Genomic DNA, 16,812 nt, shown 5'->3' on the forward strand with positions numbered 1-16,812 from the left:
TTTATAGAGCTGTCCAGATTTGTTTTCAGATTACTGCCTGTGACAGTCAATGACTTTGGCAACACTGTTGTAGCACTTGAAATTAATCTGTGTCTCATTTTATTTGGCAGACATTCCACGCATCCAAGTGGTTGTAGCGGATACTGATAATTGTATTGTTAAAAAAATGTGTATTTTGATTGTAAGAGATGTTGCTGATGGGGGGGGGAATGGCATGATTTGGTCAATGGTACTGATGCAACTATGTCATCAGGACCCCAGGTGGCTATCTCAGACCAGCTATCTGGTATCAGTAAATCCATATAAAATGTCTCCAACAGGATATATAGGAAGGAAGGTCTCCGTATTGCTTTAAAAAAAAAAACTAGTAGAAATTGAAATGATTTAGGTACCTAGCTGTGTAAGTCCATTTTGTGTCACTGTAACATAATGCCCAAGGATGAATGCACTGTATATAAGTCCATTTGGAGCATGATTCTGGTGCATGGAAGGTCTAAATGGCATCATGCCAGCATCCCTGAAAGGGCCCCCCTAGCTGCATCACAAGGCATCACAATGTGCCAGAGAACTCAAAACAGAGCTCCACACATAAAGAAGGAGCCAAGCACACGGGGTGGCCTTGGATTAAAACAACTCATTTTAGTGGAAACCCATCTAGTCCTTTCAGATCTGGCAGTGTTAGTCCCTTCTGAGTTAGCATACTCAGTGACGTAACTTCCTTTTACTGGACCTCACTTTCTTAAAGGCTCTGCCATCTCATCACACACCAGAGATAGAGCTTCTAGCGCATACATCTTTAAGGGACAAACCATATCCATACAATAATACACAACATTGCATAGAATGCATTTCTAACAGGGCTAGTGAGCCCTAATGAAACTAGTAACCCACATATATTAATGACTGTGTAAACGGTGCCTACGACAATCGATATGGCCTTTCAGATAGTGGCACTCACTGGCATGGAGGACATGACACATTTAATATGGTCAAGTTTGATGTCCCTGGAGTCTTAAAACAATCAGCTGTTTGTGAAGATGTACTTCAGGAGGAACCATGGAAGTGTCTATGCAGTTTTCTACTTTAATTCAGTTTTCTCTTTCAAGGGCTAGACAGCATCACATTTAATACAGAAGAAAGAAAACAGCAGAATCTCTTTCTCTCTTAATAGACTCACTGCCATCACTGGGATTTAAGCAGGCAATCAAATGTTTTAATTTTAACCTCTGACTCCTTGAGGTCCTATAACTATAAACAGAGATTGCAAAAAATATATACCTGTGTTCTTTTTTTTTTTTTTTGAGACAAGATTTCACTATATATCTCTGGCTGTCCTTAGAATTATAGCTAGACCAGGCTGTCCTCCAACTCACAGAAATCTACCTGCCCATGCCTCCCTGAGTGCTAGGATTAAAGGCATGTGCCACCATACCAATACCTATGATTTTAACAGAGAAGATGATATGAAAAGGCAGAAAGTGTTTGTGTGTTTTTTTTTACAAAGAAACTTATTTGCATAAGACATATGAATTTGTACCCAAACTGCTGGTTCAGCTTTTTCTCTCTGGCCACCTTTTACTATATGTGTTCACGAACTGTAAAGTGTCTTGAGAGGCAAGAAGTGGTAAAGCCAAAGCAAAGCAGAATGCTTTGCAAAACAGCACATTTTTCTGTAGACACTGACTTTTGTTGGGAAAAAGTCAGATTGCAGGACCATCCATTGTGTGAAAACTGGAAATCACCTTCGTGGTTCCATCTGCCACCGTGTCCGCTCTTCTGAATAACCCAGTAAGCACACCACTATTAATGGCAACTTACTTATCTTCTGGGGCATCCATGGGAAGGAGTTAATGATAAATTTACATATCTTGGTACTGAACTGGAGATTTTGATAGATTATTGAGAGGGGGAGTCTGATATCACAGATTTCTACCTTTCACAGATAATGCTGTAGATCCAGATGTATCTGCCAGGACGGTCTTTATTGATGTGGAGGAAGTCAAGAATAAACCTTGTTTGACCTTTACTGATGATGGATGTGGCATGACACCTCACAAACTTCACCGAATGCTCAGGTAAAGATGTCTTTATTCTATTGTCTTATCTTGACTTCACAAACTTTATTTAAGGACTGACAATTTTCTACAATAGTTTAACTTACCTCTATTCACCCTATGAACATTTGCTAAGCACATCTTAATGTCAAGTTATCAATTGTGAGGCAGATAATATTTCTGTCTTCATGGAATGAAGAATCTAGCTGGCAATTAAGATGATTAAAGCAAGTAAGCATAATAAAATACTCTAACCATATTAATAGGAAAGCATGACAGGGGGTAAATCCACAGAAGAACCCAAGCTGATCTGAGAGGCCTGTAAAAATCTCCTAGTTCGAATGCTGTTCAAATTGAGATGAAAAGAGTGAGTTAACTTCAACAAGGTACGAAAAGATAGGGAATAAGGAATGACGGTTAAAGAAAAGAAAAGGGCCTAAGTAAAAGCCCGAATTTCTTCATTTATCTGAGGTCTTCAGTATATAACTCACCTAAACTCATTCTTAAGGCGTGTGTGCGAGAGTTGAGATGACTCAGGAGTTAGAATTGTGAAACCCCTTGAAAGATAATAGACGAAATCCGCAGACATCATCTTAGAAGGCTCTTCAGTAGAACTGGAGAGCTAAGAACAGTATTTTGTAGCTGTCGAAGCTGAAGCTCAACTCATATTGCCATACCGAGTTCACTGACTTATTTTTACGCATTTGTGGTTGGGAATTTTTGAGCTTTATTGTCTTCCCGTATCGCTTGGTGCAAGCTGGGTGTTTCTTCGACTCTTTCCTTCTTTATCTTTCCTTTTCAGCAGATGTGGTTGTTAACTCTCCATGTGCTTCCTGAGCTAGAATGTGTAAAACCTGGGTAACAATGGAGCAGTGCCGAGGAGGAGGGAAAGGGCCCAGAACCCTAAAAATGGAAAACAAGTTCATTGTGTTGTAGTTTCAGTCGAACGGTTTATGCATTAGTGGCTCTTTATAGGGAACTTCCTTTGATCTTTCAAAGAAACAAAAATAAAATGTGGTCAGAGTAAATGGTTCTGTTTTTCTACTCAGCAGTCTGTGTATCTTTTACCTTAGTCTCTCTTTTAAGAAAATACTTTATGTGCATGGGTGTTTTGCCTACATGTATATATGTCAGATCCCCTGGAGCTGGACTTAAAAACAGCTGTGAGCTTTCATTCGGGCATGGGAGTTGAACCCAGGTCCTTTGGAATTACAGCCAGGTATGGTAGTAGATGCTTGTACTGCCAGCACTTGGGCAAAAAAGCTAGGAAGATTGATAATGCTAGGATTCTCCGGGCTATGAGGCTCTACCAAAACCTGCAGAATAAAGAAAACCTTGAGGGAAACCTCTAGAAATAAGAGAAAATATATCCGGTATGGGATGATTGTAGAGAGATTGTTTGATTCTCAAATCCACAGCACCAGTTTTATTCCCTAAAATAAATAGTGCATACTACAAGGAAGATAGTTTAGATAGGCTAGAGATATATATATTTTTGTCTAATTCCCCTAAAATTGCTGGTCACCTGGCAACCTGTTTTTGTACGTGTTTATGTGTATGTACATGTTTGTGTATCTGTGTGCACGTACATGTCCATGTGTGGAAGCCAATGGTTGATGTCAGATGTCTTCCTCAATTACTCTCCACACTTTTTCCCCCTGACAGTACCTCTCCTTGAACCTGAAATTTACCTTCAGGTAGACTAGCTTGCCGGGCATCCCCAGATAGCCTTCTGTTCCCACATCCCCAGTGATGTGATTATGGGCATGCTCTGTCAAGTGCAGGTTTTTATGTGGGTACTGGAGACCTGAACTCAAGTCCTCTTGCTTACACATCAGTTTACTCACCGAAGCATCTCCATAGGTCCTAGTGATCACCTTCCTGACTTTCTCCCACAACACCTTATCCCACTTACATGGGTATCACAGGGGAGGCCCAGCAAATTCAAACACCTTCCTTTTTTTCTGTGCAACCATCTATATGAAAATTGATATAGTTATAAGATAGAAGGGAAGAAGAGGATGGATTTTAAAATAATTGCAGGGGCTCGAGAGATGGTCCAGTGTTTAAGAGCACTGGTTGCTCTTTTAGAGGACTTGGATTCAATTTCCAGCATCCACATGGTAGCTCACAACTGTCTGTCACTACAGTTTCAGGGGACCTGACACTTTCTTCTGGCCTCTGTGAGCCCTGCATGCATTTGATGCACAGCCATGCACACAGGCAAAACACCTATTTACATAAAATAAAAATAAAATCTTTTTTAATTTTAAGAATAATCACAACAACTTCTGTTCAAAATTCATTCATTCAGCAAGTTATGAATGAATGAATGAATGAATGAATGAATGAATAGCAAAACCGTATTTCAAATCTACTGGTAAGCTAGACAAACATAATTTTTGTTCTTTCCCCCCATCATGTGTGTGCTGGGGATTGAACTCAGGCCACCAGGCTTGGTGAAAGTACTTTGTCTACTATGACAACTTGATGGCTCACAAAATGAGATTTAGGCAAAATATGAAGGATCAGTGTCATCCATTCAAAATATGTTCCCTCTCAAAAGAAGCCAAAGTAGGCAGAAACACCAAATATATTTCTTACTACTTTTCCCAGAACACTTGGTCTTTATATTTAAAACTTAGAAAACTGTGTTAATCAGTACCTAAGTTAGTGTATATACTGGATTTTACTTGTGATTGTATATCAGCTAAAAGATATAATTTATTTATTATAAGAGATTTATTAAAGGAGATAATTTAGTCCAATCCTAACATCCAGTTCAGGACTCTACTTCCCACAATTATTTTTCTAGTCGTGCCTTGCATACAACTAGCCGGTACTGTTCTAACTGGTCTCTATAGCCCTAGCCCATCACAATTTTTGAAAAAAAGAAAAACCACTCTAAACTTCAGAGGTAGTTTTGAAGATAGTTATTGTGTAAATCATTTTTCTGTTTATTTTTTGGCATACTTATTTTTGTATTTGGAAAAAATGACAGAAGCCATTGTGTAAAGTATACAAACTGTCAAGCCTATGGCCGCTCTGTTTGACCTCTAGCATTTATTGGTATCCTGTGCCTGTTTTCGTGACTCATTATGCTACTCTTCCTGTTTCCAGGCTGATAAACTAGGGCGTATAACTGAAGGGGCATTTTCTTTTCATAAACACAGAATCCCATGAAAATTAAACAAAAGGCTGAATAGGTAGTTCCTCTGCGTAATGGCATACTTGCCTGTCATGTGCAAGGCCCTGGGTTTAACCCCCCAGCGCTGAAGGGGAAAAACAAAACTAAATCAAAGGAAACCCTTCCTTCAGTTTCTTTAAGGGCTACTGTCCTTTTTTTTTTTTTTTTTTTTGGCTTCTTGGATAGTATGTGAATCTGGCTATGTATCTGGCCCATAGGGTGGCCTTTCCCGCAAGGTGAAAAGCCTCTTTGAAAGATCAAGGATTAAAAGTATAGGGGTGCAGACTGAAGAAGGCCTTTGCTGCCTCTGCTCAGGATGACATACGGTAGTAGGGCTGTTCCAAAACAGCAGCTGGAGAGTAACCGTAGGCTTGTCAGTCTTTCAGTCACTTATAGTTCATGTTACTTCACCACTGTGTCTAGGAAATGGACGTGCAAATGCTTGCTCCTGTATTACCGTGGATTTTTGCTAAGGTTTATCCTAATTTAAATTTATCTCTCTGGACTGTAGATTCCTGACATCTTAAGGGTATTCAAGAGGAAGTTGCTATGTTCTTATATTCCATGAAAAGTGCCGGTCTCCAAGTCCCTAGGATATAAATAATATTATTTGTTACAAAAGAGGATAGGATGAGATTGCCTTAGTGAAGATGAGCCACCTAAGCTAAGATTGCTCTTTGGAAATTATTTGAGTTACGTATTTCTGTCATTAAATATTGTAAATGCTTTTGGTATTCACAGTTAAATAGAATACTTTTTTCCCAGACAGGGTTTCCCTGTGTAGCCCTGGCCGTCCTGGACTCGCTTTGTAGACCAGGCTGGCCTCAAACTCACAGAGATCCGCCCGCCTCTGCCTCCCTGAGTGCTGAGATTACAGGTGTGCACCACCACGCCTGGCTAAATAGAATACTTAACATGGGACCTTTGGTGAAAATAAAAGACTTAGTGATAAAAGAAGAAAGCGTAGAGCTGCCCTCTCTCTTCTCCTTGCTTTTATCCTTTTCCATCCTGGTTTTGACCCTGCCTTATTACTTACCTTTTCAACTCTTATCAATATTTGATCTCCTTAAAGTTACTAATTCAAGGAGATTTCTACACATGAAGGGGAAAATAGCTGACAAATGGTAGAAGAGACTAGAAAATAAGAGATCGGCAGGCTGCCTGTTGTGCCACTTTGCCTTGACTACCTGATTAGAAACTTTTTTTGTGGTATTAGGAAAAAAATAAATCCAAATGGCCATACAAATTTATTTCATGTGGCAGGTAACAGGCCTGTTTAGGAAGAGCCCTGAATTTTAGAGGTAGCTAACTCTTCTTTGTAGTATAGAGAAGGAACAGTACACACCGGTTCTCAGAATGAATCCTGGAGTCATTTTAAATTAAAGATTGGACATTACTTTATAACTAATGTACTTTACATAGACTGTAACTTTACCTTCCTAATGACCTTGCCTTTTCCAGACAGCTCTTCTACAAGAGGAATGAGACTATCAGAACCATACCAATTTATTATGTGCTTTCCTTCCTGGAATCATTAAGGCCCAAACATAACACTAACTCAGTGTTCTTCTCTTTTCAGAGGACCACAATTTTCCTGACACTTGTTTTCCTCTCCTATTAGATTTATTTGTAAGGTGCACAGAGACCTAGATAGAGAACATCAGTGCATTATAACATAACGTTATATAGCAGGCCGTTTGAAAGCTGGTCCCCTTTATTGGGTAGTAAACACAAAACCACAGTTTTCTGGACATGGGAAACAGGTAGTTGAACCACTTCCCCCACTGGAAGGAGTAAGGACAGAGCCAACCTGCTCAGTTGTGCTATATGGAGACAGTCTGTCTCTCACGGATATTGGAGAAGTGGTTAGTCTCTAATGAATTTTGTCTACTATCAGTTATGAGGGCAAGAATCACACCAGTTTTTTTTTTTAACATTTGTGTCTCCAGTGCTTAGCATAATGCTTAACTCATAGGGGCTCAATCAATCTTAAACTAATGGCTCTACATCATTGTGAAATTGGGCAATCTGGAGACATCCGATCTTCAAAAGTAGTTACTATGGGTGGCAGGAGATACAAGAGGAAGATCATTTTGTAGACATCGCATGTCTAAATCTTAGACACTGTTGTTTGGGTGTGTATCTGAGTATTTAAATGGAAGACATAAGGAAGAGAAGGATTCTGACGCGCAGAGTAAGCTGATGACAAGGGGCTGCCGAGTTTCCTGAGGTGACTCAGTGAGAGGCCTTTAATAGAACAAGAGAGACTTTATACTGCAGCTGTTTGCAGATATTCACAGGCAGAACTACCTATTTTTATCCCTTGGCCATATTCCAGTGAACTGTCCCAGCAGTTGGAACAGAGGCCTAGAACTGGAAGGGCTATCCTTTGGATGGGGTGTTGGAATTGTCAAGATAACTGATCTCTTTTAGATGTTTAGAGGGTGATGGGACCAGAGGAGAAGGTGCTTAGTCCAAGTACTGTGCTTTTATGACCCTCTCTAGGTAACTGCTCCTTTCATATAGCCCCAACTAATAACAGTCAGGGATGATTTATCTAAACAGGAAAAGCAGCTGCACAAGGCCTACCTTGGCTCCTACTGTTCTGTTAGCCAGAAGGAGCGCTGCATTTACAAAGTGGGACGCTGGCATCTAGAACTATTTAGTATTTAAGTAGAAACAAGTCGCACTGGAAAATTGCTCTCATAGCCCAATCGTAATTTCCTATGTTTTTGCCTGAAAGTACCAAAAAAGAGTGAGCAAACTACTTGTTGCTATTCTACACGTATAAGCCAAGCATTCTCTCTGTGAGGTACGATAGGATGCTTTTGACCTTTCTCACTTCTTTTTTTTTTTCTTCTTTCTCTATCATTTCAGCTTTGGCTTTACAGATAAAGTAATAAAGAAGAGCCAGTGCCCCATTGGAGTCTTTGGCAATGGTTTCAAGTCAGGTTCCATGCGGCTAGGAAAGGATGCTCTTGTCTTCACCAAGAATGGGAGTACTCTCGCCGTTGGACTTCTGTCACAGTCCTACCTGGAATGTATTCAGGCCCAGGCAGTTATTGTACCAATTGTCCCATTCAGCCAGCAAAACAATATCCTTCCTAGCAATGGAGAGAAATTGGTTACATATCAGTCTGACTGCTTTGGTAGAACCTCTTCTTCAGGTCACATCCAGCTGTTACATGATATTTTATATTTCAAATAAACTTTTATATTTAAAGGGTTATTCACATGTCTCAAACATAAATGAAATGGCCCTCTATTAATTTTTTTAAAAAAAATAGTGCACCATTAGCAGCAATTGAAACGTTTTTTTTCCCCCTGTATTCTAATTTTCATTGTTACAGCTTGATTTATGAAAGTATCATTTTGCTAGCCAATGTTCCATGGGAGTTTTCAGAGCGTTTGCCCCCTAAAGTCTAACTGCATTTGTGTTTATGCTCCTATAAATGTCCTATTTACCAGCTTATCAGCTAACAGAATGGTTCATTTCTATATGCCTGCGTGGACTCCCATTTCTGATGGGAGAAATATAGCAGGGGAAAATTGAACTTACTGCTTCCAGATAGTTTAAAATTTTGGCCTTTAATCTTTTTTTTTAATGAAGCACTTCCTTGTATACTTTGAATCTTTGCAGCTATATTCTGCAAGTATAACTGATTTCGATGTGTGAATAAACAGCTTTTTTCAATTTTCCACTTTTTTTCTGTAGCAGTAATGTCCGTTCTTTGTGTGTAGATTTTGTGTCTCCGTGCAATCCCAAAGACACTCTTTATTAGTATTTATTAATTTACACAACTGCTTAATAATGTGTCTCATTATCACTTTCTCATGTATATAATGTGTTTGGACTATATTTACCCCACCCTCCCTTGGCCCCTCCCACTGATCCTCTTCCTCTTCTCAGCTGGTCCTTTTTATTTTTTTATTTTTGTCCTTTTTTATAACCCAGTGAGTTTCACTATGATTCTTACTTCTTGATATCATCCTCATAAGCTATTCATTTTCTTTGACTGATTTCTTTTTTACAAAAAATGATTGTTACTGAAGATTCTTTGCCCAGCCTAGAAGCCATCTTGAACTACTCAATTTTCAACAGTGAAAAAGACCTGCTATCTCAGTTCGATGCCATCCCAGGAAAAAAAGGCACCCGTGTTCTCATTTGGAATATCCGGAGGTACTGGATGACAAGGGCGTTAAATTTTAATACGCCAATGTAGTATGACAAAGTACAGTTTATTATTATTTTCTAGAGTCAACTGATAAATACTGACTTTTATTGTTTTGCATACATCTCTGGAACTTTCTTGACTCTGCTGAAATAGTGCTTCTCATTGCTAAAATGGTGGCATAGAAGGTGAAAAGATGCCTAACAAGAGGCTGTAGCCATAAGTGATCATAATGACACAATGCAGCATTATTTTGATAGCCTTAGAATCCTTTACAATCCCAGTCATTCTTATCAACATTGCTTTAAGATTGGCAGATGATAGCTATTTTATACATGGGCCAGTTTAAATGAATTATAAGAAAGATTATAGAGAAATACACATGATAGTTTAAAACTAAATTCTGTATTCATGCCTTTAGAGTAGTTTGAAATAGACAAAAGTCTTTGAAGCGGATCGGTTTTAACTATAATGAAACTGAATTAAGATCCCAACTTTAAAGCCAATACAACAATCAAGAGAAGGTTTATGAAGTATCTTTTAATTTTGGCATGGAAAATAGGATACATTTAAGAGTGTATTAGAGCTTAAAAAAAGAAACTCTAAAAACTTAATATGGCACAGGATTACTTGTCTGTTTAATAGAACAACCCATGAATATGTTCATCTTTTTTCTGTTTTTTGTTTGTTTGTTTTTGTTTTTGGACACAGGGTTTCTCTATGTGGCCCTGGCTAACTGGGAACTCATTCTGTAGACCAGGCTAGTTTCGAACTCATAGAGTTCTGCTTCTGTCTCATAAGGTGTGTGCCTCCACCGACAGACGTCCTTTTCTAATTTCTTAGCTGAGTGAAATATGTATATGAAAAGAATACTGGATTATAAATTACAATTAAAAATGAAAAGTAAGGAGGGCTCATATGCCCTGGGAAAACCTTAGTGACATAATTTGTATAACCAGGTACCACTTTTCAGTGGTAGTTCCAGTGATTTACACATATTAAGCAGACATCTTCCTTCATGCATGGCTTCTCACTTATACTTAAAAGCATGTGTTGTCAAATGATGTTGAGAAGAGCTGCCCCAAAGCTTACTATGTTATGTTGTTGAAAGACTTCTCAGTCACATGCCTGTGCTAATTTTTGTTTTGTATTGGTTTGGTTTGGGGTTTTTTTTCAAGGAGGGTTTCTCTGTGTAATCCTGGCTGTCCTGGACTCACTTTGTAGACAGGCTGGCCTTGAACACACAGAGATACGCCTGCTTCTGCCTCCCTGACTGATGGCATTACTGGTGTGTGCCACCACGCCTGCCTCCTCTGCTAATATTTAAGAGAGCCATATAGTATTAGTTTATCAACATTTTAAAAATGTTTCCCTTCTTTTCTTGGATGGATAAGGTGATGGGGCAGGGAAGATAGGGACTTTCCTCAAAAGGTTTGTATTAGTGTGCACCAAGACAGTAAGAATGACAATCATCCTGAAAAATCTAGAACACACTTTTACCATGGTGCAAACTTTACACAGGCAACATGCTACAGTGGTCCTGTTACCTAGCTGCTCTGAACTTGAGCCTGAAGTATGAATAAGGTTAGCATTAGAGCTTGAGGTGGTTCTCCAGGCTAAGAATTCTGTCTCAATTTTATTTTGTCTTTTTCTTGTTTAAGAGTATCTCCAAGGACTACTGTTCCATTGAACAAATTTGGGAAACTATTGCTCTGATATAGATTGTCTCTGTGACCCATTTTTAATTTTTTTACATTACATGAGATTTATCAAATGAGCATGGGGAGAGAAGGAAAGAGAGAAAGGGGCAGGAGTGTCCCAGAGAGAAAGGGACAGGGGACAGAGGCAGAGGCAGAGAGGAAGAGTAGAGAAGTATGACCCATTTTTTAAATTTTTATTTATTTATTATTATGCATATAGCACTCTGCCTGCATGTACATCTGCATACTAGAAAAGGGTATCAGATCACCTTATAAATGGTTGTGAGCCACAATGTGGTTGCTGGGAATTGAACTCAGGACTTCTAGGAAGAGCAGTCAGTGCTTTTAACCTCTGAGCCATCTCTCCAGCCCGTGACACATCTTTTAAATAACAAATGTAAAGATTTTCTTCCAGGAGCAAATGTGATTCTTTGTTTTCCCCCCTGATATTGGCTAATGAGCTTGCTCATGGTCTTAGAAGGACCAAAGCTAAGTAGCCAAAAAGACTGAGAATAAGGTCTTTATGAAAGAGATATCAGTATTATTATATCTATATAATAATTCCATATTGCAGAGGGCTAGAAAATAAATGCTGTTCTAAGCTCACTCTCTCTCTCTTCCTCTCTCTCTCTCTCTCTCTCTCTCTCTCTCTCTCTCTCTCTCTCTCTGTGTGTGTGTGTGTGTGTGTGAGACTTTTTATCCAGTTAAGAACTCGTGCTAGGCCAGACAGAGGCAGGTGATTTCTCTGAGTTTCAGGCCAGCCTGGTCTATATACTGAGTTCTAGGTCAGTCTGGGATACATAGTGAGACTCTCCGTTTTGGAGGCGGGGCATAGGAATGGCTCCTGGGAAATCTTGGTATCTAATTTGTCCATATTCTGTTGCTGATATCAGCAGAAGTTGATTTGGATTCAACCATTTATTCTGTTGGGAAAAGTGATGTGTCGTAATTTGTCTAGCAGCACTCAGAAAGTTGCTGGTTAAGATCTTGCTTTGAGAATAGCTGACGTCCATTTGACTCATCAGATCACAGATTTCCCACGTTCCTTTTGTCTTTCCTTATGAACCTGGTATCACCAAAACTATGAAAAAACATGGTAGATTGATTTAGACTAGAAACAACTTAAATATTGCATGGTCCTCGAATTACATGCTCCGTAGTTCCTTTGGAGTGCTAGTCAGGAAAAGGAGCATATACCTGAGTGTTGGCTTATATGTCATTTCTGTTGGGTTCCTGATGCAAGCCCCACCCCCACCCCTAGAGGAGCCAGGTCTTCTTAGATTGATACTTACCTCTTTCATTCAGAAACAAAGATGGGAAGTCTGAGCTGGACTTTGATACAGATCAATTTGATATCCTGGTGTCTGACTTCGAAGTTGAAGAAAAAGAGACTGGTGGTGTTACCTCAGGGCTGCCGGAGACAGAGTATTCCCTAAGGGTGAGTAGGAATCATCTGCCTTCACCAGTGGGGTGTCCAGTTTCCTGTAATGTGAAAACATCATAGAGCAGAATTGAGGCACAGTTGTGTGGACATAGTTCTCTTCCCAGATCCCCTTTCACCATCTACTCTTAAGCAGTTGAGTTAAGATAGCTACTTCTGGGGCTGGAGAGATGGCTCAGTGGTTAAGAGCACTGCCTGCTCTTCCAAAAGTCCCGAGTTCAATTCCCAGCAAACCACATGGTGGCTCACAACCATCTATAATGAGATCTGATGCCCTCTTCTGGCCTGCAGGTGTACATGCAGACAGAACACTGTATACATAATAATAATAAATAAATCTTTAAAAAAAAAGATAGCTACTTCCATTTCAGAATGGTAGTTGAAATATTCTAACAGGTATAGAAATAGAGCCAAACCTTGGCCAAGCCTTGGCTCACCTGGCTACTGATATTTTGGGGGAAGATATCTGTAGACTTGGCAATATACTTAACAACTTTCCTTTCATGTATCCATAGGCATTTTGTAGTATTCTATATATGAAACCCCGGATGAAGATTTTTCTGCGGCAAAAGAAGGTGACCACCCAGATGATTGCCAAGAGCCTGGCCAGTGTAGAATATGACCTATATAAACCTACCTCCACAGTATCCTACATGCAGCTGACGGCTTCATTTGGGGGTTAAATTTTTTGTCTTGTTCCCATTCAAAATGGTGTGCTAAGACGTCCACTGTATTAGACCCTTGAAGGAAGAATTTCTTCAGTGTCGGCGCCAGTTTTATCACAAAGTGAAAGTCATGTGTGTTTGAAGACTGTGCCTCATTAGATTTTAAAAGTCTAATATTGATTTGCTTATTTATTTATCTTGAGACAGGGCCGCCCACAGTAGCCCACACAATCTGGAACTCACTCTTTAGTGTAGGCTAGCCTTAAACTTGAGGTGGCTCCTCCTGCCTCACCCTCCTGAGTGCCAAGATTACAATTACATTCTGCCACACCTGGGTTTGAAATATTTTTTTATTAGAAACATTCATTTTTAAGTCCTCAGTGAGCATATGCCAGTGAGCAGCCAGATTTGAGACTCTCATCCATAGAGATCCACATTACATGTTATTTATACTGGAATTCTGCCATATTTATATTGATTAAAATAAAATTTTAGCTAGGGTTGTTATTCTTAGAGTTTATGTTGTGTTTGGTGCAGATTTAGACTGGCATGTGAATTAGTGAGTGGAAATTAAAGGTATTTCTAGGCGGAGATGGATCATTAAGAAGCTCTACATGAATTTCCCGGGAACGTCTAGGAATGACAGGCACCCAGAAGAGCACTTGCTCATTTTCTATACTTCATTGCACTCGAAGTGGATTTCAGATACCAGGGACAATCTGAAGATGCACTGTGCTAATTAACCATCTTCTCTGGTGGCATTCTGAGGGAAAATTTAGCCTTCAGAAGGCTTGAGAACTCAGGTATTTATGAAAAATGCTTTTTTAAATTTTATAGTAGCCACGAATACAATTATTGGACCTAGGAGACATGTTCTCTGCATTTTTTTTAAAAAAATCAAAGGTATTACTTACTTTGTCTTCTTTTTTAAAAAAAATTTAGTGACCCAATTAGAAATTGCTTGTTTACAATGAATGGTGTAGTTATTCCTCACAGTGGAGTTTTTTCTTTTTGGATACACATACCTTCTCTACTAGGCAATTTGCTTTTAAAGCCCCAAACAAGCCCAACTTAGAGTCAGAGCTAACAAGTGAGAAAATTCTTTACATCTTCACCATCTGTAGGTTAATATCTTAGTGTGTGTGTGTTTAGTAGGACCCCTCTAAGGACGGGTTTTCTAACTCCTGTTTTAGGACATGTTCCTTTCCTGACTCTGGCTTCTTACTTTTGTGGGTCTATATCAGACCAACTTCAATACGTTCATTTTCTATTTATCACAGCCCCACTTCCAATTAATCCAGTTACCTTCTCATATTACAGTTCTAGTTAAACAGAGCCACTGTTGGTGTGACTAAAATGAAACCTCCAATACTAGAATATATTTTGCCAGGATGACTGCAGAACAAAGTAATAGATCCTGATTTATTTATTCCTTAGTCATCGACTGAAAAGCCTCTTCACACCTGTCTGTGCGCTTCATACAAATTGGATGCAGTTCCTCCCACAATGTACTCTCAGCCCATTGCTTCCTACTTTAAAAGTGTACAGAACAAAAATATTTGCCAGTTATTACCTTTAAAATGTCAACTTTATGGTGTGCGAGTTTGGATTGATTCGGGAAACTTTTGTCTTCTTTCTTTCCTCTTTTGGAAATAGGTCCTATTTGAAGTTTCCCTTGAGTCCTAGAACCCAAGTAACTTTATATGATCTGAGTCAAATATTAGTGGACTAAGTTTACCAATTGGGTCATGTTTCCCGTGGCACTTGACCCATTCAGCACACGGTACTGATGTACACTGCTTGTCATTGACAGATGCTGTGTAAGCTTTTTTTTTTTTTTAATATCTGTGGCAGTTAGTGAGAGAAACTAAGGTAAGAAAGATTTACTTTCACTCATGATTTCAGAAGTTCAGTCCACTGTTCAAGAAAGAGATAGTGGAGCAGAGTAGCTAGCGTACTTTGTAGCAGCCAAAAAACAGAGCAATCTGTGGTGGAACACGCCTTTGATCCCAGCACTCAGGGAGGCAGAGGTAGGTGGATCTCTGTGAGTTCGAGGCCAGCCTGGTCTGCAAAGTGAGGTACAGGACAGCCAAGGCTACACAGAGAGACCTTGTCTCACCATCACCAAAAAAAGCAGAGCAAGAGAATGTTCCTGTTTTTAAATTCCTTCTAAATGTCAATTCACATGCAATGACGTCTGGTGTGGTTTTTTCCCCACATCTATAATATAATGCTTTATATTTTTTCTCCTGAATCCTCTGGTGTTTTGTCTCCTTAATGATTTTCTTTTCAGAGTAAGCAAGTGAGAATCACGTTTGGATTCTCTTGCAAATATCATAACCAGTTTGGAGTTATGATGTATCATAACAACCGCCTTATTAAGGCCTTTGAGAAGGTGGGCTGCCAGTTAAAGGTGAGTGCTTCATATGTCTTGTCTTTGTCATGGAGGCCTGCCATGATTGAGAAGAGAGATCTCAAATCATTAATGATTTCCAGCCCCATCTCCTGACATTTGTTAGATTCAGATACTGAAAGCATGTATCAATAGGTGAGGTGTCCTGTGTGGACAAAAAGATAATTTCTCACCTAGTAACTAGGTATCTATCTGTCTGTTCATAAGGGCTAGAGTTTAGTCATACCAGCCTCATCATGTGTATTAGCTAATTAGTGTATAAAATCGCTCTGACTTGTGGAGACAATAAAGGCATATTAGAAGCTTCATAAAATTTAGTGGTTGAAAACCAACATTTGTGCCCTGGGTTTTCCTGGGCAAATCAATTCCTTTGAGGTTCCATGTCTCTGCTAGTAAAGCAGAAACAATGTCTTCTTTATCTCTCTTTCAGCTTAAAGGGTTGAAAGATGTTAAGTATGATAAATGACATGCAATACTCCATAAGACAAGCTATACAAATGTTGCCATTATCTGTGATGTTTACATCATCATTTAATTTCCACAAGCCACCTTTTTGTTTAGATGACTAAAGTACAGTGAAAGGCAGGCTGCTTTGTACATTATAGGACAGTTATGTAAGACCCAGGATCGCTAACCATGTGACAATCTTGGCTTTTCCTGTTATATCATCTTTTGAAACAGCCTCTAGTTGGGTGTCCGTTTAATTACTCCTTGATTCTGGTACAGAGTAGAGCAAGTTTAATCCTGCCCATATCACCAAGCACGGTGGGTGGTGCCATGCCCACCTGTAATCCCCGCACTCGGGGAAGCAGAGGCAGTTGCATCTCTCTGTGAGTTCGAGGCCAGCCTGGTCTACCAAGCAAGTCCAGGACAGCCAAGGCTACACAGAGAAACCCTGTCTTGAAAACCTAAAAAAAATAAATACCCTCCCCCCAAATCTCTCACACTTCACGTCCAACTCTGGTAGTTGCTTGGGGGCCTCCGTGTGTGGAAATGCTCATGTTTTAAGGTTCAGTGTGGTGACTACATTGCACCTCTACTTTTCAAATGAGGTTTCACTTCGGTTCTGCAGAACGTTAGGATATAATTTTGCTTTTTAGCAGTGTAAAGCCTTGATTCCAGTGAATCTTTTGGCAATCCCAGGATATAAAAACACGTGGAGATGGAGTTGTGAGCATGA

General features: G+C 39.5%; 1 protein-coding gene across 1 annotated transcript in view; it reads left to right on the top strand.

Moving 5' to 3' along the window:
• Positions 1 to 16,812, top strand: part of MORC4 (MORC family CW-type zinc finger 4) — a 59,508-nt gene that overhangs the window by 5,260 nt on the left and 37,436 nt on the right. The window contains exons 3-8 of the mRNA XM_084789944.1: positions 1,943 to 2,075; positions 8,119 to 8,336; positions 9,274 to 9,421; positions 12,419 to 12,551; positions 13,070 to 13,198; positions 15,513 to 15,632. Of these exons, the coding sequence (XP_084646070.1) occupies positions 1,943 to 2,075; positions 8,119 to 8,336; positions 9,274 to 9,421; positions 12,419 to 12,551; positions 13,070 to 13,198; positions 15,513 to 15,632 (881 nt within the window). The remainder of the gene's footprint in view (positions 1 to 1,942; positions 2,076 to 8,118; positions 8,337 to 9,273; positions 9,422 to 12,418; positions 12,552 to 13,069; positions 13,199 to 15,512; positions 15,633 to 16,812) is intronic.

The sequence above is a fragment of the Acomys minous genome (genome assembly GCF_964271855.1).
Source record: "Acomys minous genome assembly, chromosome: 7".
Classification (NCBI taxonomy): domain Eukaryota; kingdom Metazoa; phylum Chordata; class Mammalia; order Rodentia; family Muridae; genus Acomys; species Acomys minous.